General features: G+C 41.5%; 1 protein-coding gene across 2 annotated transcripts in view; it reads right to left on the bottom strand.

Annotated features, from left to right (window-relative positions):
• Window positions 1-20,174: 20,174 nt before the first annotated feature.
• The window catches only part of sntb1 (syntrophin, basic 1), a 48,864-nt gene continuing 42,413 nt past the window's right edge, over window positions 20,175-26,625 (bottom strand). The window contains exon 8 of one of the 2 annotated variants that reach the window (XM_034103157.2): window positions 20,175-22,636. In XM_034103157.2, the coding sequence (XP_033959048.1) occupies window positions 22,544-22,636 (93 nt within the window). In that variant the 3' untranslated portion in view covers window positions 20,175-22,543. The remainder of the gene's footprint in view (window positions 22,637-26,625) is intronic. The other variant, XM_034103158.2, reaches the window with a different exon arrangement.

Genomic DNA, 26,625 nt, shown 5'->3' with positions numbered 1-26,625 from the left:
CAGAGGGCTTAAAGGGCCGCGGGTTGCCGACCCCTGGCCCAGGGCAACACCTTCATCACACATGTTGCCACTTGTTTGTACAATTTTCAGGCGATTTATAATCTGTTCTAGAAAAACGATGTGTTTTTGGATATTTGTGGAGTTAGGTGGTCCGCGAGTGTTTTTTTATTGGTTAAGTGGTCCTTGGTATGAAAAAGTTTGAGAAACACTGGTCTATGGCTATGCCCATGGACAGGTTGTGCAGTTTGGCGTGGAGGAGGTTGCCATCTTCTTTTTTCTTAATGCTGAAAGAAATAAAAATGGTTTAATCAATATAAAAGCACCTTTCTTTTTCTAGTCATATTTCATTAATTACATTTAATTCACGCAACACTGGCCATATCTCTGCTAGTTTACAAAGTTTAGTTACAAATGACATTTATATTTGAAAAACGGTGAAGCACTTAAAAAACAATTGTATAGAGTCATTTTCAAGATTTCAAGTTACAATGATAAACTGGAGTGGCAAAGGATCAGCTGCATGACCAGACCCGGCGTCATGGGCGGGCCCCATGGGGCCGGGCCCGCCCATCCAGGATTTGGGCCCGCTGTTTTAATCAGGGCTGAATACAACATTTTAATTGTTTTATTATTATGTTCAGTGGCGGCGCCAGGGTATACTTGGGTAGGCTACAGCCATACCAAGAAATGGCTTAGCCCCACCATGAAACATGATTTTAAAGTAAGCTAAATAAAGTCCGCCAACTCGCGCGGAGTAAATTGCACAGACAGCAGTTAGTCAGATTGATTTCAGCAGTCACTTGTCTGGAAATACCGAAGACTAGAAACGGTTTGAAAACTGTTGTCACGTAGTGATCATCTTCTCAATAGAACATCTTTGATAATGTCTTCTGGCATTATAACGACGTGGTGTTGTTGCAGGAAGTCCCGACGGAGAATAGTTTCGCTGTAGTACATCTCTATATACATCGATACAACATTACGTGTTGATAGAAATCAACACGTAATTAAATAAGACCCCACGGTTTGATGATTGATGTGTGGGCTGTCTTTCATGTTGACACACAGAACAATGGGGGCTTTCCACCCTTATCCACAATGTAAAGTCATTCACAGCCTCTTCCCTCTGTGTGGAGCAGCAGGTTCAGCTTTCAGAACAAAGTAACAAAAAACTGAAATGGCATTCATTTTTTTAAATATGTTGTGGAGTAATAGATTTATTTATTTTTCTTCTCAAGAGAGTACCAGAATGTGTATTTTATGTTAGTATTTCAAAAAATCTCCTGGGGGAGAATCTCCCCAGACCCCCTGCAGGGGTTGGGTTTTCAGCATGTCAGCTCTTTCACAATTCAGTTTTTGGGTGGACCCGCCCTGGTACATCAAATGCCCGCCCAGAGACGTATGTCTGCCGCCGGGTGCATGACCCGCAAGTGCTTCATCCAAAAGGACAGGAGGATGGACTTTGTGTTTAAGTGATAAGTCATTTTCAATATAGGCCGCCGTGCCGACTTAATTCATTTGTAATTGTTACATGGCTGTGGGTGCCCTGTCATGATAGGTGTTTATATAAATGGTGTTGTTTTGTGTGGTAGAGTGTTGCTGTCATTGATGCGTTTTGCACCCCGGGCCGCTGTTTTGATATTCCGCTGAAGTATATGCTGTGACGTAATAACTCTTCTTTTTTTTCGAGGGAAGGGGGGTCAGAGGGCCTAGGTATAAAGGTCACGGCTCGCCACTGCTGCACCGAAAATCACTCCTAGCTCCCTTATTACGTAACCTAGCTGCACATCCAACACATCGTTTATGATCGTAAAGACACATAATCTAACGGTGCCCACCTCAACACTGAAAGATACAAACTCGCGACGTTATCAACAAAAACGTACTTCAAAACATGTGGCGCTAGCAGTGGCGGCCGGCCCATAGGGGCGCTAGGGGCGCCGCCCACCCTCTTCCCACATGTTTGATTGTCATTAAAAATTCAATTTCTTTTAATTTTTTTATTTAATTTTTAATTTTAATTTTTAATGAACAAGGTAAATATTATATAATTGGTATCAGCAAAATGTATAATCTACAATAAAATCTTGTTTACAATTGTTTTACGATGTCTAAAGTTACTGATAAGTCACATGTTTCCTGCCTGGCCGCAGCGTGTATCATTACCCTCTCTCGTCTGGGCGGTAGAAAGGAGCCCGCAGCCAGAGCAGCAGCAGCCAACAAGCTGACTGTTGCTATCTGTAAACTATGCCGCCGAAACATAATTTCAGCCAATCAGCGTTGTCAGATCTGATGCTCAAAGGGCGCAGTGTCAGCGCCCTGGCCTGTGTGTCTGTGAGTTGTTTGGACTCGTATCCAAGGTGACGCTACAGTAGTTGTCGAGGATGGCTGCGTCTCTGCTAGTGGATCGCCGGAGCAGTAGATTAACATTTACATGCTTATTGTAGTAAGCAATGCCTGTAGCGCCATGGAGTATGTGTGTGGGCTGGACCTGTATTTTACAGGAAAGGAGTGAGCAGAGGGTGGAGTTGTCGATTCTTGTTCAGTTTTCATCTTCCTCACCCTCTCAAACTTTGAGTTGCGTGCGCTGCTAAAGAGACGCGCTACCATGGAAACCAAACAATGGTGTAGCTGTATTAAAGTCCGAGTGGAAACAGTCGTGATTAAATCTGATTTTGTCAGAAATCGGGAGAAATATGACCCCGGGAGGAAACCGGGGAGAGGGCAATGAAATCGGGAGTCTCCCGCGAAAATCGGGAGGGTTGGCAAGTATCACACACGCACACGCACACGCACACACACACACACACACACACACACACACACACACACACACACACACACACACACACACACACACACACACACACACACACACACACACACACACATAATGTTCGTATTTAGTCTCCTGATTTTAAATGGGAATTAAATCATTTGAGTGTTCCCAAAGCACCAGTGTTCTGCAGTTTGGGCCTAATGTACTGTTGCACAGTTTTGGAAGATTCATAGCTAACCACACTGAAGATTATGGATTATCTCATATTTTTAAACCTCAACCAGATAATTTAAGGGGTCATTTCTCAAAAATGTCTTCCGGGGAAGGATCCCCCCGGACCACCTTAGTATGGTTTGGTCCTTATTTCCATAGCCCCCCCAAAAATATTTTCCACCAGCCGCCACTGGGCGCTAGGTAGCCTAAAACGCTAACATGGCTTACTTAGGTCTTTGTCTGGTCAAAACTGGTCTTCAATGGCATTACAACGATAAAAACGATGCTGTAGTTAATCCATAGGTTAATATCCAATGTGACTGTGTCCCCTTTGAAATTTCAGTAAAACTGCAATTCCGTTTTCAAATATCAGAGCAGGGCTATTCCTACGCTCTGAAGCAAGATTGCATGCGCAGAGACGCAACCTTTTTTTAACATGAGTGTGTGCGGGATGATTTCCCTTCGATTCTATTGGCTCTAACGGTCAGAAAGAGATGTCACATGTCAAAATCGAACAAGGGGGGCCAGAGATATGGAAAACCCACCCAAATGGCCCCAGAAGAGGTTTTTTTTGCTAAATCTGTCTAAAAAGGTCAAATATCACTTGTTTAGCATCAATCTTGATACAGGGTACTTATTATATGTTGTACTTTGGATTCCTAAAGCTTTTAGTCTACTAACCCATCATCCAACGTTAGTTTTCACTATAAGTACAAAATATATTTTGGACAGACACTATAATTTAATTTAAAAAACATATATATATAGATTCTGACTTTTCTACATCCAACTCACAGGTTTATCATTACTTTGAGAAAAAAGATTATTAATTTAACTCTTTTAGAAGGGAAGATATGGTCATTTGTTCTGGGAATGTCATTTTCGAGCCTGAAACCTGAACAACAGGCTTGGGGCTTAACAGGGTTCACAAAACGAGTATGAGGTCGGTATCACAGTTGAAATTAGTATATTTAGTTTCAGGATAGGCACTGGTATTAGCTCAATGAACCCCCTTTGAAAATACATATAAAACAAGCTGCACTTTGTTGAACAACTATTGCTACTTTCAAGGCAGCTGATTGGAGAGCTATAGACTCCAAATATAGTGTCTGTTTTCCCTAGCAGACAGTCTCCATCTGAGGGTCTTAAAGGGCATGTAAACTGCATAACCTGACATTTTAATTTTGTGGGAATGGACTGAGTGTGGTATCCATCAGCGTGTGGGAGCACCGCTGAATGTCAGGGGGAGTGGAGATAATACAAGTTATATTATCTGCATGTGCTTTTTGTATCGCAGTGGACCAACAGCAGAGATAATACAGTTTACATTGTACCTCGTGCATCTACGTCACTCACGACTCTTTGGTAGAAATTGACCAGAAAAGGAAAATAAGTATGTGTGCAGGGGATACGACAATAAATGGTGCCACTTATCACTCTATTGGTATGGAGAGATAAGAATAACCTAGTATGGAGAATCAAAATGTTTTCTTTACTGTGTTAATAAAAGACTGAAAACTGACAAGAAATTCACAACCTTAATTTTACAGCATGTATTGCATCATGTTGTCGCAGTAGTCTTGGTTTTAATTCCAGGACCCTAAATGATTTACAGATATGTTCTGTGGGGCCATTAAATGAATACAGCAACAAATAAATGAGCGGGCCATCTGTTGTCGCTGCTGCTTTTTGCAACATGTAAAATAAATGTTATTAATGGCCGTGGGAGGTTCTTGTTCTCTGGATTTGTCTTTTGACCGATGGATGAGAAAAGAAAAAACAAAGAAGAACGATGGGGACAATGTTCTGGAGCAGATTTATGCAACTGAAGAGGGTGGAGGAGGAAGCAGATGGAAACCATTATTCTTATTTTTAATCTGTTTCTTTGGACAAATACAAAAAAATGCAGTTAACAAGTGCAGTTCCTCAGATGAGTATTGTGTACTGAGGAGTTTATTCATCCAGTAGGATATTGCGTTGTCATCCTCCTTGTTGTGTGGCCTTTAAGCAAAGCAAGAGTTGTTTTTTTCAAATAATGACACTGTATAATTATAACACAGACAAAGTGAACCTTTGCAAGTTTAGAAAAACGTGTCCTCTGTACATTTTATCTCTACTGTGCTAAATACTTTTATCCGATTACAATTTCCATTTAGCCTAAAAACAATCCTATTTTAAATGGCTTTTTAATTAGTTCTTAAGTCATTAAATCCCCCAAATTCTCACAAACACTACAGAGGAAAATACTCGAATAGGCCTTTTGCACAGAAGACATTAAGACTTGTCACAGTAGCAACAGCACAGGTGTACAATACAATGAATGAGGCTGAATTATGCTCTCACAGCCATAGTTTCGGTTGTTGAACAGTTCTGAACACAGACTGTGGACTATACAGACTCGACAGCTAGTGTGTGATGTGTGAATTAGATAGCAGATTTTGTAAAGGTGTATCAGCGTGTGACATCGCTCATTTTGGTAATAAAGACAGTTGAACACATCAACAAAGTTTGATAAGAGCTGATGAGAATGGGGAGCCATTAAGATTGAATTACAATCATGATTGCTATCTGGCTTGCACTGCCAGACACCATCTGTGATGATGGAGGACCGGCCTGAACGTGACCAGACATCAAGTCACCAACTTCTGACACACATTGTATTTATACTCTTTTCACTCTTTCTTTACTTTTTCCTGTTTTTAAAAGCTTTATTTTGATGTTAAATTACACTTAAAGAATTTGTTTTTAATTGTGTTAAATAGCCATAGCGTGGAGAGACTCAGCTCTGACTAGAAGGCCAGAGAGAAGAACCTCTTCAACCACGGCTGCAATAACAGAACTAACCTTTTTTGGAAAGTAGCTCGAAATAAGCAACACGCAATGCCACCAAAAAAGATTCCTCCGCATGCTGAGGAGGTTGACGACATTAAACGATCGTTAGACATGTTGACGGAGGAGGTATCTGTTGTAAGACAGCAACAGATAGCAATTATGAGCCTGGTGGAGGAAGTTAAAGCCCTGAGGCTAGAAAACTCCGAAAAAGAAAAGAGGATATTCTCGCTGGAAAATCGGGTGGATGAGCTGGAACAATACACCCGAATTAACAACATCATAATCACTGGACTGGAGACGAAACCCCGCTCATACGCTCGGGCAGCGACGAGGATGATCGGAGGGGACACAAGCGAGGAGAATGCTACATCTGTGGAGCTACAGGTGACGGCCTTCCTCAACACCAAGGGAATAGAGATTGACAGCGACAACATCGAGGCCTGTCACCCGCTACCACGGAGAAATACAACTGATAAACTGGCAATAATAATAAGGTTTGCCAACAGAAAACATAAAACGGAACTTCTGAAACAGGGAAGACGTCTTAAGGGCTCGGATGTATGAATGAACACCTCACTAAAAGAAATGTTGAGATCGCCAGAAAGGCCCGATTCCTGAGAAAACAGCAACAAATACAATCAACATGGACTGCAAACTGCAACATCTTCATCAAGCTTAACGGATCACCAGAACAAGCCAAAGTGTTAATCATCAGGGACCTGGAGGAACTGGAAAAATACCAATGAAACAAATCAGACAAGGTAACGAAAATAAAACACTACCTTGACAATTCCAGATAATATACACATATCTCCATCAAGACTTGAAACATTTGCATATACAGAGCATAAAGCACAGGACATGGAAAATGACATTGATCCGTGTTGAGCATATTTGTATAATAACAAAGTCATGTTTGAGTTCATGTGTATGACATCATCAGAATGTGCCTGAAACGTGGTGATGCTAATGAGCATGCGCAGTTACAATAAACGGCAGTACTCCAGGCCAAACTCTGAGCGATGTGGTCGTGTGTTTCTTCTGTCCGTTAGCATACTTACAAGCTACTTTGGTTGACTGCAAACGTGGAGACTTCTGCTGAATATAATGTCTCACGAAACAGGTTATGGGCCCAGTCAAGGAGGCCAAAGGTGGTTTAAGTTGTTATTCGACAGTGACGAGAAAAACTTTGAGTTATGGGAGACGAGGTTTTTGGCGCACATGGAACTGCGCGGCCTCAGTGAAGTTATCCTGGAAGAGCCAGCGATAGACTACAACGACGAACAAGCACTTGAAGAAGACGCAACAAAGAATGCAGAGGCATATGCTGAATTAGTGCAGTGTCTAGATAATAAGAGTTTATCACTCATAATGAGAGACGCGAAACGAGATGGAAGAAAAGCGTTGGCAATACTCCGAGAGCACTACGCGGGAAAGGACAAACCACGAGTCGTGAGCCTGTACTGTGAACTCTCTTCTCTCCACAAAGCAAGCAACGAGACTGTTACTGATTATATTATTCGAGCGGAGACTATATTCACGTCTTTGAGAAGGGCCGAAGAAAATATCAGTGACGGGTTGCAGATTGCCATGGTAGTGAAGGGGTTACCGGACTCATTCAACCCGTTTGTCGTGCACGTCACTCAAACCAACGACCGTCTAACGTTCGGTGAGTTCAAAACTAAACTGCGGAGCTATGAGAGCACTGACAAATATAGGACGAGTGACATGAAAACGGACGAGGACGGCGTTATGAGGACTAGCGGGGCGAGGACACGAGGACGTGGAAGAGGGAAGAAGATGGACTTAGCCGACACTGAATGCTACACATGCGGAAAATGGGGCATATGGCTAGGACATGCCCTAACGAGATCCAAGCGAGGCGAGAGGAGCGACGGTGGGACACGCCACACCGAGGAAGGGGCCGAGGCAGAGGGCTGGGCCGTGATCAGGTGAAGAAGGCAGACGGAGACACGGAGGATGATACCGGTGCATCATTCTTTTTCAAAATAAGTGACTGTCAAAATCAAGTAGGAAATAAGAGAGGTCTTATGGTCGACTGTGGTGCCACGACACACATGATTAATGACCCGGCAAAGTTTAAGACAATCGATAAGAGTTTTAGACCCGAGGAACATGTGATAGAGCTGGCAGATGGAACGAAAACGACCGGGATGGCGAAGATGAGAGGAGAAGCCGAAGTTGTTCTGCTCGACAGCGAGGGACGGCAAGTGAAAACGAGGCTCAAACGAGCGCTTTACATCCCATCTTTTCCACAAGACATTTTCTCCGTGAAAGCAGCGACAGCCAGCGGAGCTGAGGTCCGCTTCAAAGACGGTGATGATTGGCTGATTCATCAAAATGGTACTAAGTTTAAAATGGATGTGTATGGTAGGCTATATTACCTTAGCACAGTAGAGGATGAAAATACTGATGATGTTTGTAATGGTTGTCATGACATCCAGACATGGCATAGAATACTTGGTCATTGTAATTTTGAGGATGTGTCTAAACTTGAGAAAGTGGTTAAAGGTATGTCGATCAAAGGGAAACATGACATTTCTAACCATAACTGTGAAACATGTACGCAGGGAAAATTTACTCAAAGCAGAAACAGGCAGGCAGATGCAAAAGCTAAGACGGCACTAGAGCTAGTACATACAGACCTATGCGGTCCAATAGAACCAGCAGATAAAGACGGGTACAGATATGCAATAGCATTTACTGATGATTATAGTGGGATGATTTTTCCCTACTTTATCAAAGCAAAGAGTGATACAGCAAAAGCTACTGAAAAATTCATAGCGGATACTGCTCCATATGGACACATTAAGTGCATAAGATCTGACAACGGTACTGAATTCACTGGGCATGAGTTTCAAACTTTACTTAGGACGAAAGGGATAAGGCACGAGACAAGTGCCCCATACTCACCTCACCAGAACGGTACTGCTGAGAGAGGTTGGAGGACCTTATTTGAGATGTCACGATGCATGCTATTGGAGAGCAAACTCCCAAAGCAGTTATGGACATATGCTGTACAGACAGCAGCACAGATACGTAACAGGTGTTACTGTAAGCGTCTAGAGCAGACACCATACCGTGTTTTTACTGGCAAAACACCCAACTTGTCCAACATGAAAATATTTGGCTCAGAATGCTACGTGTATAAACAGGATAAGAAGAAGCTAGATTCTAGATGTGCAAAGGGTATTTTTGTAGGATACGACAAATATAGCCCAGCATTCCAAGTATTTTATCCTGAGACAGGGAAAGTCCTGAAACATAGGCTACAAAGAGTAGTGCAGATAGTCAGACTCAGACAAATCATAATATGGATTTTTACCCTTATGGAGAAACTATTCCCACAACACCAGCAGGGACAAAAATGGTGAACCAGAATCAGAGAGAGCCTAATGTGGGTGTACAGTCCTATAGTGAGGAGAATATTGAGGCTAGTCAGATCCAGACAGATGGTACTCAAAGAGAACAGGGAGAGAGTGCACGACGCTATCCCACTAGACAAAGAAACGCTCCAGAATATTTAATGGAGTATCAGTGTAAGGCTGATTGTAAAGATGAAGGTGAAAATGTAGATTATTTCTACAGGGTTGCTTGTGACGTACCCAAAACATACATGCAGGCTGTAGGCTCTAGGAAATCAAAAATGTGGGCTGATGCAATGAAAGAGGAGATAAACTCTTTAACAGAGAATGAGACCTTCAGTCTGACCACACTGCCAAAGGGAAAGCAAGCAGTGGGAGGTCGTTGGGTATATGCAGTAAAGGAAAGCCCAGATGGATCTGAGATTTTTAAAGCCAGATATGTAGCTAAAGGCTATAGTCAAGTAGAGGGAATTGATTACAAGGAAACTTTTTCACCGACAGCAAATATGACTTCTGTACGTACATTGATGCAGGTGGCTATACAGGAGGATCTTATCCTACACCAAATGGATGTGAAGACAGCTTATCTCCATGCACCAATAGACTGCGAGTTATATATGGAACAGCCCGAAGGTTTTGAGGCAGAATCCAAAACAGGGGAACACTTAGCAGAACCAAAACAACAACATTGGGCTGCAGCAAAACAACTGTTGAGGTATCTAAAGGGTACAATAGACCAAGAGCTACATTACAAGAAAAGTGAGGAAAGCCTAAAGCTTGAGGGATACAGTGATGCTGATTGGGCAGCCGATCAAAATGATAGGAGAAGCACAACTGGATATTGTTTCAGCTTAACTGAAAATGGTCCAGTTATATCCTGGAAAAGCAGGAAGCAGCCAACAGTGGCGCTATCGACCTGTGAGGCCGAGTACATGGCATTAGCGGCTACTACTCAAGAGAGCATGTACCTTGTACAGCTATTAAAAGGGGTAGACCGTAATAGCCCACATGTACCAGTGAAGATATATGAGGACAACCAGGGAGCAATAGCTCTATCCAAAAACCCTGTATCCAGACAGAGAAGCAAGCATGTAGACATCAAATACCATTTTGTACGATCTGCACATGCTGAGGGGAAGATATCTATTACATATTGTCCTACTGCAGATATGGTAGCTGATGTCCTAACCAAGCCGTTGACAAAGGCACAATTTGACAAGTTCAAAGGGTATTTGTTTGGAGAGTAATGTAAATTGCAGGTATACAAATTGAACACTGCTAGAGAAGCTTTTGTTTTGTTTATTTGGATTCTGTGTACCACTGTAGAGAGTTATCAACATGTCTTTGAGTGGGAGTGTTGAGCATATTTGTATAATAACAAAGTCATGTTTGAGTTCATGTGTATGACATCATCAGAATGTGCCTGAAACGTGGTGATGCTAATGAGCATGCGCAGTTACAATAAACGGCAGTACTCCAGGCCAAACTCTGAGCGATGTGGTCGTGTGTTTCTTCTGTCCGTTAGCATACTTACAAGCTACTTTGGTTGACTGCAAACGTGGAGACTTCTGCTGAATATAATGTCTCACGCAACAATCCGGTAAACAACTTACTGAACAATATCAACAACAGCTGCAACTATTTCACAGAAGAGCAATTCAATGTAACGTGTCAATCAGAAGAGAACATATCAATTATCCACTTCAATAGCAGAAGCCTATATGCCAACTTCCTCAACATTAAAGAATATCTAAGTCAGTTTAAGAACCCATTCAACATCATAGCAATATCAGAGACCTGGATCAGTACAGAGAAAGGTGTGGACTTTGAGATGGATGGCTACGAACTGAATTATACAAACAGAAGGAATAAGAGTGGAGGGGGTGTGGCAATCTATGTGGATAAAGGAATGAACTATAAGGTTGTGGAGAGCATGACAACAGCTGTTGACGATTTGTTTGAATGTGTTACAGTAGAAATGTGTATGGAAAAGTCTAAAAATGTTATTGTGAGTTGTATATACAGAGCTCCTGGAACCTGTATTGACACATTTACAGATAGGGTAGAAAACATGTTTACTAAATCATTACAACAAATTATGTTTATCTGTGGGGATTACAATATTGACCTGTTGAATCCAAATAAGCATAAAATGACAGAACACTTCATCAATACATTGTACAGTATGGGTTTGTATCGTAAAATTACCAGACCTAGTAGAATCACTTCTCATTCTGCTACATTAATAGACAGATAACATATTCACAAACATTATGGAAAACAATACAGTAGGCGGACTATTATATAGTGACATAAGTGATAATTTACCTGTTTTTATTGTCTTTCACTGCAGTTCTAAGAAACCGAAAGTCGCCAGCCATTTCAAATACAAAAGATTGAGAACTGAAGATAACATAATTGCATTTAAGAATGATTTACTAAAGCAGAATTGGAGGGTAGTATATGAGGGAGACGATATTGATGAGGACTATGATGAATTTCTAAACATCTTTAAAGCACTTTATGACAAAAACTGTCCTGTGAAACAATGCAGAGAGAGACACAAACAAACTCACAGTGCATGGATCACTAATGGCCTAAAAAATGCCTGCAAAAAGAAAAATACATTATATAGACAATTCATAAAATATAGAACTTCAGAAGCAGAACATAAATATAAAAGATATAAGAATAAATTAACCCATATTCTGAGGATATGTAAAAAAGAATACTATAATAAAATATTAGAGAATAATAAGAATAATATGAAAGGTTTATGGAAAGTATTAAATAGTGTCATTAGAAATGGAGCAAAAAGCTCTGGTTACCCTGAGTTTTTTGTGGACACAAATAATGTTATTAATAATACAGAAGATGTGGTTAATGGTTTTAATGAATTCTTTGTAAATGTGGGGCCAGATCTGGCCCCACATAGAAACAACTAAAGGGGAAGATACGGACCTTTGGAATGAAAACAATAGCTCTTTCTTCCTCACACCAGTCGAAGAAAAAGAAATCATTGATACTGTGCGAAAATGTAAAAGCAAATCCTCGACCGATTGGAATAATATTGATATGATTATAGTAAAAAACATTATTGAAAAAATTGCAGAACCATTGACTCATCTCTTTAACTTGTCTTTCCAATCTGGTAAATTCCCAAATAAAATAAAAATAGCAAAAGTTATACCATTATATAAAACTGGGGATAAACACCATTACACAAATTACAGACCTGTTTCATTGCTCTCTCAGTTTTCCAAGATCCTTGAAAAGCTTTTTACAAAAAGACTTGACAGTTTCATGGAAACGCATCAGCTTTTGGACGACAGTCAATATGGATTCAGAAAAGATAGATCAACATCTATGGCACTAATGGAATTAAGTGAGGAAATAGCAAACTGCATGGACAATAAAAAACAAGCAGTGGGAATATTTATAGATTTACAAAAAGCATTTGACACCATAGATCACAATATTTTACTGATAAAACTGGAACGGTATGGCATCATACCGTTCCATACAAATTATTGTATGGCATCATACCATTCCAGTGGGTGGGATTAAACTGGGTGAGAGATTATTTAAGCAACAGACAACAATTTGTTGAAATTGGTGAACATAAATCAGAATACATGAACATAACTTGTGGAGTACCTCAGGGGTCCGTGTTGGGTCCAAAGCTGTTCATAATATACAGCAATGACATTTGCAGAGTATCAAATATATTGACATTTATTTTATTTGCAGATGACACTAATATTTGTTGTTCCGGTGACAATTTGAAAGAGCAAAGTGAGAAAGTGATAACAGCAGAAATGATTAAAGTAAAACATTGGTTTGACACAAACAAATTATCATTAAATATAAGCAAAACAAAGATTATGTTATCTGAAAAACATATAACAAATCCACAGATACAATTAATACTAGATAACATACACATAGAAAGAGTATATGAAATTAAGTTCCTTGGTGTGGTTTTAGACCACAAAATCAGCTGGAAACCTCTCACTCATGTAAAAGCAAAACTGGCTAAAACTATCGCAATATTGGGAAAAGCCAGATACATTCTGGACTACAACTCATTGCATACTCTATATAACACACTAATATTGCCATATCTGATTTACTGTATGGAGATTTGGGGAAACACGTACAAAACCAACCTACAGCCGTTATGCACATTACAAAAAAGGGCTATAAGAGTTATCAATAATGTTGGATATCTTGAACACACTAATGTATTATTTTTGAAGTCACACATATTGAAGTTCATTGATCTGGTTAAATTTAAAACGGCACAAATCATGTACAGAGCCAGACATAATCTACTTCCTAGGAAATTAAAAACATTGTTTGTAGACAGAGAGGGTGGGTATAATTTGAGAGGAAATCTACATTTTAAACAACTCAAGGTCAGAACAACTCTGAGAAGTATGAGTTTAACAATCTGTGGGGTGATTTTATGGAATGCTTTGGAGCAGGAGTTAAAACAAAGCACAAGCATAATTCAGTTTAAAAGGATGTACAGAAACACTTTTTTGGAAAAATATGAGAATGAAGAGAGGTGATTGAAGATGAGAAATTATTGTATATGTATGTATAAATGTAAATGTATATAGGAATAACTTGCATAATGATTTAAAGGACAATCATTGATCAAGTAAGGGGTGGGAATTAATAAGCATTTGCTTCCTCCTACTCCCTTTCGGACACATATGATTTATTATTATTATTATTAATATGAAGACTTTTTTTTGTTGAATATACAAATATTACCATGAATGTGGATAAATACTGTATTATAACAATATGGTATTCTGTTTTTCACATTTAATCTGTTCGAAATAAAGACTGAAAGAAAGAAAGATGTTTAGCTTAGCTTTGCCTCAAGACAGAAACTATTGCAAACCCCTATGCCTCTGTACAAAGCAATACAATCTGCTTGCTAACACCCATACACTCCGTGATGACCAAGATAAATGTGATTTTTATACAAAAATATTTGTAAAAGTCGAATGGTTTTACAACAGACGTTCAGACAGAGCTGATTGTTAATGTACTTTGCTGTAAATTAACTTTCATTGAATTCTTCTCTTTCACATTCAGGGCTTCTTTGTCGTTTCCATCATGGTGTTTGGCCTTGTGCTTTGACCAGGGAGAATTGACCGATTCTAGTGAGAAATGTACAATTACTAGATCTCTGTTTGCTTACCATTCCAAATTATTACTGCATCTTTATAATCCAGCCTTGGTTCGCATATTTATTAACTGGATTTAATTAAAGTAATGTTTGCTAGTGAACAAGCTGAACCTGTTAATACGATGCTGTGTTTTGTCTCCAGCTGCAACACCTCATTGACCTCCTTGAGCTGAATAAGGTATTACTGCTGGTTGTTAATCAAAGCTGTATTTAAAAAAAAGACAGGTTCAGATCAATGGATGCTAAAGATAAAGCGCAGAATGATAGCTTTCTGCATTTACAGTAAATCACAAACATTTAAAGATATAAATGTACCATACATATTTGTAACCTTCTTTTAGACATAGGGCAGTAATCGGGGTATTCTAATTTGCCGATCCTGGATAAAGAGGAGCGACGGCTCTTAATGCAACATGGAAGGTATGGAGATGCTTTCTACTAAAGGTAAACCATATTATAAAAACAAATCAGTATGCTGTTGTAGTACAAAGCCTTAGGGCAAAAGTAGTTTGAACTGTTCCAAATGACCATGCTCAAAGGTGGGGTAGGGTAAGACAACATAATAATTAAAAATGGATTACTACACAGACATTCAGACAACATTCCTTCAAATGTATTAATTCAATCATGTGTACTTTAAAACATTGACAGAAATGTGTTTACTTAATGTTTTACCATAAGCTCTGTTTTGGAACACAGACTGAGAGGAAGTTAAACAGATTTATTGTAATGTACTTCAGAGGTCATGAGATAGCTGGAGACGGCAGGAAGGATAGAGATGTCGAGGCAGAGTGGTTGAAGGTGTTGCGAGGAAACATGAGTTAGCTGGCAGGGACGCAGACAGGCTGGCTGGGGTCCTGAAGCTCAGAAGACAAACAGAGAGAGAGAGTAAGAGACACACTGGCATCATGGAACATAAAAGGAGCGGGGAAAACAATAAAAACATTAGGAGAGATGGGACGCAGCCAAGACACCCAACGCTCCTTTAAAAAATATTACTGCAGTACATCCTGTCATTGTCACAGTGTCATGATTCAGTTTGTAATCTCATCGCCTGATCCTCCTGCATGGGAACGTGTTCTCTCTCTGCTTGAGTCAGCTCAGATATCGTCTCCCTGAGTTTTTTTTGTCTCCTGTGATGTCTGCCTCCCTCCCACTTATCGTTTGCATACACATTTTAAATATGATACTGATCGTGAAAGATCAAAATGGAGCGCAATTCAACCCTGGATTTTTTGCATGGTCCTGGTCCCTGCTTGTCAGTAGGAAGGTATCCTCTGCAGAAGCAGTTGCATTCCTGCTCTTCTGATTGTAATGACAGGATGTTCCCGTGGTGTTTGAAGGGTTAAATGTCAACTCTTCAAACGTCCACTGGTACTATTTTCATGACAGCTTGCCACACCCATTGACACACAGTCTATAAATCTATCATAGGTTCACATGACAGAGGAGAATATAAAGAACACCCTGTGTGTGTGTGTGTGTGTGTGTGTGTGTGTGTGTGTGTGTGTGTGTGTGTGTGTGTGTGTGTGTGTGTGTGTGTGTGTGTGTGTGTGAAAAAGAGATGGGTGTGCATTCAGGAGTGGACTTGGCAGTGGCATCGCAAAACATTCCCTTCTCTCTTTCTCTCTCATACACACACACATTCCTTTATCATCAGGTTCCCACAGACCGGTACTTTGTATGTCCATGTGTGAGTACATAGTTTCATGATTCGAGGCCTCATATATATTGGTTGCATGTGGGCGGTTGTTTTTTAGATTAACAGAGCTTGAGGTATGGCGCGTGTTAAGTGGGAGGGTCAAGGCAGCGACATCCCCTCTCAAACACGTCCTCATCCTCTGATGTAAGACGGAGGGTCCTGTCATGTGATTGTGTCCATTTTGTGTATGTTGCCAAGAAGGTCACTTATCCTTTTTCTTGTACATCAACAGATAACAACAGGGACAGAGTGAAGAGATGACCCAATTTCTTTCTCTTGCAGTGTGCTTTTGTTTACCGAGATTCATCAACTCCACCAAGGAAGTTATATTTTCAGTTGGGATTGTTTTTCAACAGGATAAGGAAAAAAATCTATGGCTAAGTTTTTATGAATCTTGGTGGAAGGGTATAGCCTGGATTAAGAAATAACCCATGGAATGTTCAAGTGGGTCAAAATCACGGGGCAGATACACACGGAGACCCAAGCTTTTTAGTGCCCAAATAGTTTTGAATGTCCTCACTCATGCATCAGAGACCAGTTTGTGTCTGCTGAGTTATTAGTTTAGCTATCAAATTCACTATGTGAAGAAACATGCATTTGATCACAGGACACTACATGTAACTGCATTGAGATATTGATCTATTTAGTTTTGCTTCCTATTTTTGCCTCAGTTTCCTTGCTTTGTAATTATAACTTGCACTAATATCTTGACAAACCTATACATTTATTAAACTCAGTGAGAAGAAGAAGTAAATATCATGTCGAGTTCACTTTCTGTGGTGCCCATTGACGTTGTTGGACAGTATACTGTAAACATCATGGTATTGATTTCTTCTTTGGTGTAGATATGTAATATATAGCGTAGCAAACAGTCCTGTGTTACTACCATGTCAATTTGTAATCATCCCAACCAACCCCATTTTCCAAATGTGTAGTTGCAATTGTGGCAACAAAACCCACAGTGTGTCCCACCTCCTGTCTGAACATCATCGTTTTTTTGCAATATTTATGGTCTCTCAGCTCAGTGGCTTGTTGCATACATTTGACCACTTTTTCAAAACCACCCTTGCCCAGAAGTTATGAGTTCCTCAAACTTCTAGGGATAGGGAGCAGGTATTTAGTGCGAGGTTGGTGGGGGAAGATGAAGTTGAGCTGTCCATGGATGTATTTATTGTCTCACAGACTGCTGGAATTGAAATGTGGAAAAGAGAAATAATGGATGGATAGAAGGAAGGAGGTTTTGTTATGCTACCTTACACAGTTCAGTTCAAAGTGTGGTTCTTCAGATTGCTTTACATGTGGATTGATCCATTGATCCATTAATCCAGTTATACGTTTTAAATCTTTCAAAAGTTGAAAACCATTCTAAAGGTACGTTACCTAACTACATCATGACTTCTTTTCATGAAATGAGGGTGTAGGGTGGGTGAGTGCAACATGCAAAAACACTGGTTTGGTCTATGTAGAGTTGCTGGATGTTACTCAGATGCTTTAACATTTAATAATGATGTTTGTAGATAACTTGTCTATGCATTAATTATATCTCCCAATATTAAATTATTGATCATGAGTTCATGACACAATCAGTCCCTGAGAAACTCTGGGCTGAACTGAACAGCAGTGCCAGTCTGTTCAGTTAAGCAGAGCATGGGTTTTGAAATGTGTCATATATTTTATATTTTTAAAAGCTTTTCAAAGGAACACGTCTGAGGGATTGGAAGACACTTCAAACATACAGGGGTCCAACCTGTTTTTCTGCATGTGACTGGTAATTTCACACTAAAAGCACTACTCTATTTCTTCTTCTCTATAGGGTTTGAATCTTTATTTCCAGTGATCAGTCCTCTCTCCATCTCCCTCCTGCATTAAAGCAGGCTTCCATTATCTCCTCTTTCTGTCATATGAGTCTTACTAGTACAACACGTAACATATTAAGAAGGCCTTTTAAAAGCAAGGTAAATATATCAGACTATATATCAAGGTTGAGCATGTATTAAGACTAGATACAAAATGTACTTAAACATGAATTATTTGTGAAGTCAATAATACAAATGAACAAACATGTGTCCTAACATTTAGCTTGCATGCCAGTAGAACCCAACAGCAGACTAATTCCAGATGGATTAATGGTCAAATAAACAGTTCGGAATTAATAACACACTTCTATTCATTATTTTGTTGTAGAGTTGGCTAAAGGGATCAACACCTTTGCATTTTTACCCACCAGAGTCCCATCCATCCCAAGACTACTGAAATTGGAACTTTGGAGCTTTTGGAATCATCTTTACTTCTTTAGTTTATATCAGCAAAATAAAAAAAGACCAAATTGATGCCAGTTTTACTTTCAGAAATACTGATCATGGCTGACCTCGCTTCCCTTATGGAGAATACACACTTTCAGTTCCCAATAAATGATCTTAAAATGCATGTTCAGTCCCTTTGCCCAATATGTTCTCACCCTCCACCATTACCTACACAATTTAGATATAAACCCCCATAAAGTAGTTCAAACCGGAGAGACGTGATGTAAGAATTACATATTTATTGTTTACACGTCATATGAATAAAATGATTGCCATGATAATACAACAGGAGAATGTAATGGTGTTTGGCGATTAGGCCCCGGTTTGCAGGATAATCATGCAGGAGGGAAAGCACCGCTCTGATGAAATCCCCGGGGTCTAGACACTGGTGGTGGTGCTGAGTAGGTGAGACCGGTCTGAAGAAGGAAGGTTTAGCTTTGTCCTGGAGGAGACTGGAGGCGAGAGGGGTGGAGGCGGGTTGCGGTCATCTGCAAATGACAACTGACAGGGAGGAAGAGCAGGCATTTAAGGAATTTAGCATGTGCAGCTATTGGCTGCTGAGGGGTGACGCCCTCATATTTAATGAGGGGGGAAGGGAGCCATCGAGTGACGTGTAAGTGGCTCGTGTTAGGTCTTCCTTATTGAACTTGCGCTAAGCTTCATTTCAAGCACACGCATCTCTCTTTTTCTCTCTCTCTCTCTCTCTCTCTCTCACACACACACACACACACACACACACACACACACACACACACACACACACACACACACACACACACACACACACACACACACACACACACACACACACACACACACACACACACACACACACACACACACACACACACACACACACACACACAGTTTTCTCTGATTGCTAATTGATTTGGCTCTTGTCCAGGCCCCTCAAAATGAAAAGCTAACACTCCAAGTCAATACGGCCCTCCCTTACTCTCTCAATGAAAAAGATGGTTATTAGTGAGCGTGCATGTTCATGCGGTTGTGTGTCGAAATTTCATTAGTATAACATGTCATTTTTTGTGTTTACGGTCTTACAATTGGCACAAATGCAGCTTCCTGTCCGCCCCAGTGGTAAACCATGACCTTGAGTGGTTTGTGTTTTTCTTTCATGATGCAACAATTGCTACGTGCAGACATTTAGTGTCCCACTGAGACAGGTTCAATAGCAATCTGAACAGAAGGGAAACAGTGATGAACACAAAGAGGTGGGAACAAATGCTAGTAAACTATAGTAAACAATGTCAAGAGTTATGAATGTGTTTGAAGTCGAAACTCTTCACCCTCAATTACAGGAATGTGTCCATCCATTATTGTGTGTGTGTTTGTTTGTTTGTGTGTGTGTGTGTTTGTTTGTTTGAGAGGAGAGGAGAGTTGCCAGCTCATTACCTAGGAGCCAAGTAAACAATGTCAGAGTTACGACTGTGTAAAACGCTGCCTACAATTCAATAACTCTAAAGTTATTTGGCTAAAGATGTGTGAATTCTTCCTGCTGAGCTCAATAATAAAACTTCCCAAATGATGGTAAATTGTCACTAATATACAGTAGACTAGTACACCACATTTCAACTTAGCCGCCCCTTATAAAATATATAGTAATATGTGTGTCTACAGCATTTGAAATCTGAAAGTACAAGAAGAGAATAATATTGTATTACTAGGAACCAGTGTTATTAACAAACAATGTAAATGTAATTTACATTTAAATGACTTAAATTAAAACCCAGGCTTTTTCTGTTGATTTGTATCTGCTGCTGAGCAATTTATAACAAACAAGTGAAGACAAAAACTCATGTCACTTTTGTTAAATACATGATTTATGTGCACCGTTTTGAGATTAAAAACTAGGCGTTATCATTCTGAGTGACAGTACAGTAGCTGCCGAAGGCATCAGAGTAGTCTACATGTCAAAGCAGCCTTTACTCAAGGAGCTTCTCTCCACTTGAGGTTATAAGTAAGTGCTGGATTCGTGGCTGAACTAAAGTGTTACAATGCCTTTTCCTATCTTTTAATAGCAACAAAACAGATGGTTATTCTTCTACAGACTGGTGGGATTACAATATGTAAATCATTGTTCAGTTTGTGGGTAAATGATTATTGAAAATATGCTGATATAAAGTAGAGAAACAGAAAAGTACAGAATAACAAAAGTAGCCACAATAGAAGTCACATTGTTGCTCAATCCTGTGATCTCTATAATGAATTTCTTTCAAAATTAAAATGTCTCATTTTCAGTCATCTGAAGGCACGAGGAATGTCCCGGCAGTCAGCCATGTCACAGACAGTGCAGTGTGCAAATTTCATAACATCCCAAAACAAGAAAACAAAAAGAAAACCCTACACTGGCTGCTACAGGACTAAAACAATTATTGAGATTCCTATCATGGCCACCTTGCTACAAAAAGACAAATAACACTTGATGATCTGATAAGCGGCACAGTTTGATTGAGTATCAATTTTTTAAATAGGAATATTAGAAGTATGATGGCAGACGTTTGCTTGGGGGAAGCACATGACTGCAGTTTCTCAGATAACAGGCAAATAAGATCAGCTCTGCGTAGACAATTAGAAGATATCAGTTGGTAACTCAAGTTAACAATCATAAATATATCACTCTAAAATGAGGGAGGAAGGAGTGAACAGCATTATCGTGTCTGATCAGACGGCAGACCCTATGAGGAACAGTTCAGCATTTTGGGAAATATATTTATTTGCAGAGTTAGATGAGAACAAACTACTTTCAAATGTGTCCGTTATATATAAGGTTACAAGTTAACCTAGTATCCAAAGGTAACATAACCACCCCAGCACCTCTAAAGCTCACTAATTACCCAGCTCTCTGTTTTCCTCTGTTACCACTCAAGGCATATTGAGAATAGTTTTACTTAAAAACAATATATAGATTAATACACAAATAATCCCTCTCAATCATCGATTATGACCTACTAAAACTGTTTGGTGGTGTTGGTGTCGCCATGACTTTGCCCTCTGCTTCTATTTCTTATTTTGTTTTGTTGGTGAAATGCCAAGCTGACAAAGCTAGTTCTAAAACAAGAGAGAATCTGGGGTTGTTAGTAGCAACATCCCTTTGAGCCTGGCAGGAATGCCAATTTGAATGTTTACAAACCGCAAATGACAAATCCTACTCATCCTCTCAATCCTGTGCCTTCAATCAAAGCTAATCGGCTACTGGCTGTAGCTCATCTGTGTATTTCCCTAAAAGATCAAAGTATTGCTTTAAATTGTCGGTTTTAAATGTGTTTGCCAAAGATCTCAATGCTTGCATATATTATATTTAATCTTAACTATAGCCAATTATCTCAATGCTTGCATATATTATATTTAATCTTAACTATAGCAAATTATCTTCCTTTTTATTAATTGAATACATTAGAACTGACTTCAGACCACCGTCAGATCAAACTATATGACCTCCTGCAACCTGTTAACAGAATAATGTGACATTTTGAATTTGAGTCAGCTGTCACATTGTGGGAGACTGTGCCCGCCAGTTCCAATGATGAATGCTGACACAGACAAGACATTTCAGGGGACACTAATAAAGACAAATGCATGACGTTTTTCCAGTGTGTCAAATGTTTGGTGAAGAAAAATGACCGAATGAAATTCATAATGTGCTTTCAGAGCTAATGGTGAATACATTATATAATTGGTTAATATAAGCCAGTTTGATATTACATTTTGATTGAATTAATCTCAACCATGTTGCACGTGTTCAGCCCTTCCAATGATGCACATGACAGTAATGCCCAATGTCTGTATATATCATCCCTTTGATTCTAGTTCAGTCCATGTCTTCTTCTGTGGTTCTTCAGTCATCACTTCAATCCATGCAGCCCTTAAAGGAAAGGGTTTCCCCCCAAAATAAATCTGTCCAATTCCCTCCAAAAATCCTCGATTGGTTTCTCCAGTGTTTCATTGACATGGACTCCAAAATAAAGTTACATTTCCAGATAGAAGTTACATTCATTCAGCTTGGGTCCCCGACTGAAGGAGTTTGATGTGGTGATCAACTGCATGCAGGCTGCAGAGAGGTGGAGAAACCAGGTAGATTTCCAAGGAGATGTCCCTTCAGAGGGGTCAGGCCACCAGACCCAGGCGGGAGATCTTAGCAGAGAGGAAGGAGTGGAGGATGAAGACCATCGGCTTCGGACATGAGTGGAGATCCAGCTGCTGGAGGAGAAGCGGAAAATAACAGAATTTACTACGTAGTAGATCTAGACAGAATAAAGCACTGCACTTGTGAGAAGTCAAAGAAAGAATATGACTGAAAGATGTGAGAATGTTTTAGAGCAGAAGGGATGACACAGAGGGGAAGACACAGGGGAGGGAAATAAAAGAGAAAGAGTGATTGTTAGGCACATACAATCATAAAAGTATGCTAAAGATTAGCTTCACAGGAAACAGGTCCCCATGAGGCAAGGATTAGACAGACCTAGCTTGAGCTCAGCACTTCACACACACTAACATCACTGTGAACAACGCTCTGTTCATAGCCTGAATCAACAGCAGTGTGACTCATTTCCTGTTCACCTTTAGGAAAATTGAACCTGTACATTTACACTAAGACTACTGTTTAGTTGGTCATATTTAACACGGTGTACATTTTAGCAGATACCTTATCCCCAGGAAACCCAGGGCAATGAATTATTGTAAACCAGCCTGAGTATTCAGAGGGTCCCTGTGCTGTTGTTAGAACTCAGGCACTTAGGAGGTAGGACCCAATTGTACGACCCGGGAGACAGAGGTAAAGTATTGGTAGGATACTTTATTTTCCAAAATACAGCAAAAAAATGGTCAATAACTAATCTCAGGATGAGATGAAAAATTGAGAACAAAATGATAATCGCTCACGTGGTGAGGAACAAAACTTTTCTAGAGCACAAAAGAGCATAGACCTGACCATGACCATAGGAAAAAACGAACTGACAATGAACACTGGGAGACAGGGGAATTTAAACACAGGGTAACAAGACACAGGTGGGAACAACCAGGGGCGGGGCTGACACTGATGAGCACAGGAGACACAGAAGGGGTGACAGGTGAAAACAATCAGGAAATTAGACAAACCAGGGAAACGACAGACATGAAAACACAGGGAGGAAAACATGACAAGGAGACAAGCAAAACACCCACTACCAGACACACAAAACAAAAAACGTGACACAACACAAGAATCGTGACAGAACCCCCCCTCAAGGGACGGATTCCAGACGTACAAAAAAAAAAAAAAAAAGGGTGGGTGGAGGGGGTCCGGGACGACAATCCAGAGGCAAAGCACAGTCCATGATGGGTGTCTCGGGTGGACTACCCAGTGGCAAGGCAGAGTCCATAATGGGTGTCTCGGGCGGACGACCCAGGGGCAAGGCAGAGTCCATGATGGGTGTCTCGGGCGGACGACCCAGGGGCAAGGCAGAGTTCATAATAGAGTCCTCGGGGGGACGGCCCGGGGGCAAGACAGAGCTCATGATGGAGTTCTCGAGTGGACGGCCCGGGGGCAAGGCAGAGTTCATGGTTGAGTCCTTGGGCGGAACGTCCGGGGGCACGGGCTCTAGGGCGAAAGCCGCTGGGAACTCAGGAGGCCGGGCTCTAGGGCGAAAGCCGCTGGGAACTCAGGAGGCCGGGCACAAGGACGGGCAGGAGCTGGTGGAACCCCTGGCGGGTCAGGCGTAGACGAGACCCTGGACGGAACCTGGGCTGGTGTCAGTGGGACCCACGACTGAGCAAGGGTTGGTGTCGATGGGACCCGAGACAGGACACGGTGTTGGCAGGAAACTTGGCGGAGCAGGTCTCGGAGGGACCCCCAACGGAACAGGACATGGAGCCGGCAGGACCCCAGACGAAACAAGTGTCGGCTGGACCTCCAACGGCACAGGACATAGGGTTGGCAGGACCCCCGGCAGGAGAGCAGTCGGCGGGACCTCCAACGGCACAGGACATAGGGTTGGCAGGACCCCCGGCAGGAGAGCAGTCGGCGGGACCTCCAACGGCACAGGACACAGGGTTGGCAGGACCCCCGGCAGAAGAGTAGTCGGCGGGGCCTCCAACGGCACAGGACACAGGGTTGGAAGGACCCCTGGCAGAAGAGTAGTCAGCGGGACCCCTAACGGGACAGGACATGGAGTTGGTAGAACCCCCGGCAGGAGAGCAGTCGGCGGGATCTCCAACGGGACAGGACATGGAGTTGGCAGAAACCCCAGCAGAACCTCCAACGGCACAGGACATCGGGTTGGCAGGATCCCCGGCAGAAGAGTAGTCTGCGGGACCCCCAACGGGACAGGAAATGGAGTTGGCAGGACCCCCAGTGGAACCTCCAATGGCACTTGAGTAGGGACTCGAGGGGGAAACTGAGAGGTGACTTGAGAGATGACTTGAAAGGGAACTGGAGAGGGAACTTGAAAAGGACCTTGACAGGGGACTCGAGAGGAGGCTCGAGAGGGGACTTGAGAGGTGACTTTAGAGGCAACTTGAAAAGGACCTTGACAGGGGACTCGATAGGAGACTTGAGACGGTCGGTAAGCCGACAGGACACAGGAAGCTGGCATCGGCCGAAGAGCCAGTACTGGAGCCGAAACTGGAGTCGGGACCATGGCTACTGGGGCCGGTAGTGAAGCCGGAACCATGGCTGCTGGGGCCGGAACTGGAGCAGTCCGTCGGTGAGTGATCACACGATTCATCTGTACAGCCAGTTGTTGCATCTGTGTAGAAAAGTTTTCCTGAAACTCTGCCTGGTGTCTTACCAGCTCTTTTATTCCCTGGGCGGCTATGCCCAGCTGTTCCCCGTGGCGATAAATCTCCTCGCCTCGTGCTGACAGGGCGGCATGAAGCGTTCTTGGGTCGGCTGGGTCCATAATGGTCAGTTCGTTCTGTTAGAACTCAGGCACTTAGGAGGTAGGACCCAATTGCACGACTCGGGAGACAGAGGTAAAGTATTGGTAGGATACTTTATTTTACAAAATACAGCAACAAATGGTCAATAACTAATCTCAGGATGAGATGACAAAAATTGAGAACAAAATGATAATCGCTCACGTGGTGAGGAACAAAACTTTTCAAGAGCACAAAAGAGCATAGACCTGACCAAGGCAAAAGACAAGGAGCATAGACCTGACCATGACCATAGAAAAAAACGAACTGACAATGAACACTGGGAGACAGGGGAATTTAAACACAGGGTAACAAGACACAGGTGGGAACAATCAGGGGCGGGGCTGACACTGATGAGCACAGGAGACACAGAAGGGGTGACAGGTGAAAACAATCAGGAAATTAGACACACCAGGGAAACGACAGACATGAAAACACAGGGGAATATACCAGGGGCCTCATTTATAACGCCGTGCATAGGATTCACGTGGGAAGGTTGCTTACGTAGTAGAAATCCAAAAAATAGGTACAGAAATTTTCCGATTCACCAAACATTGCTTACCGGCGAGGAAAATGCGTACAGCACTTCCTACGCCGGTTTCCCTTTATAAATCACAATCGACTCGAAATGCGGTGCAGCTTTTGCGGGCTTCACGTAACGCCCATATTTGCCTATAAATAGTCAAAGAAACGCCCATTCATTCATTCATTCTGACTGACTTTATGAAGAAGATCGCAGGAAATGACGACAGAACAGCTAAAAAAGACATCTCACACCGTGTCAGATTTTGGTTATAAAATCGAGATAAATCATATTGTTTGGTGGATGCAGTTTGAACCAGAGTAGCAGCATGGAGGTCGGATCGTCACCAAAATAAATAAATAAGTGGTCCGAAAAAGGTTCATGGCAAAAAAAATACACATAGCCTTCCTCAGGCAGTGTGTTTGTACCGGGGACAGGAGACCCCCCCTTGATGAGAAACTGTAAGAAATGATCGGGGAATCCCTCCGGAGTGGAGTCATGACAACTGGATCTGAATTATGTTTTCGTATTTGGTGGTTTGTGTCCCAGCTGTCGATCAGCTGTGCGTAGCGTCTCCACTGCAGCCTGTGCATCTCAACCCCCCCCCCTCCCCGCAGCAACTCTATATCCACCAGTTAGAGGAAATACAACTAATGTGTTGTGTTATATTAGCTGTACAATTTACCACATATGGTGTTCTTAGTTTCCATACCTCCTGTGTTCTATGAGCGACTTATCAAGTCTTAGCAAACGGCATAACACATGATTAAAC

This window comes from Pseudochaenichthys georgianus, chromosome 16, assembly GCF_902827115.2.
Source record: "Pseudochaenichthys georgianus chromosome 16, fPseGeo1.2, whole genome shotgun sequence".
NCBI classification, from domain to species: Eukaryota; Metazoa; Chordata; class Actinopteri; order Perciformes; family Channichthyidae; genus Pseudochaenichthys; species Pseudochaenichthys georgianus.
This window is presented reverse-complemented; position numbering and strand designations above follow the sequence as displayed.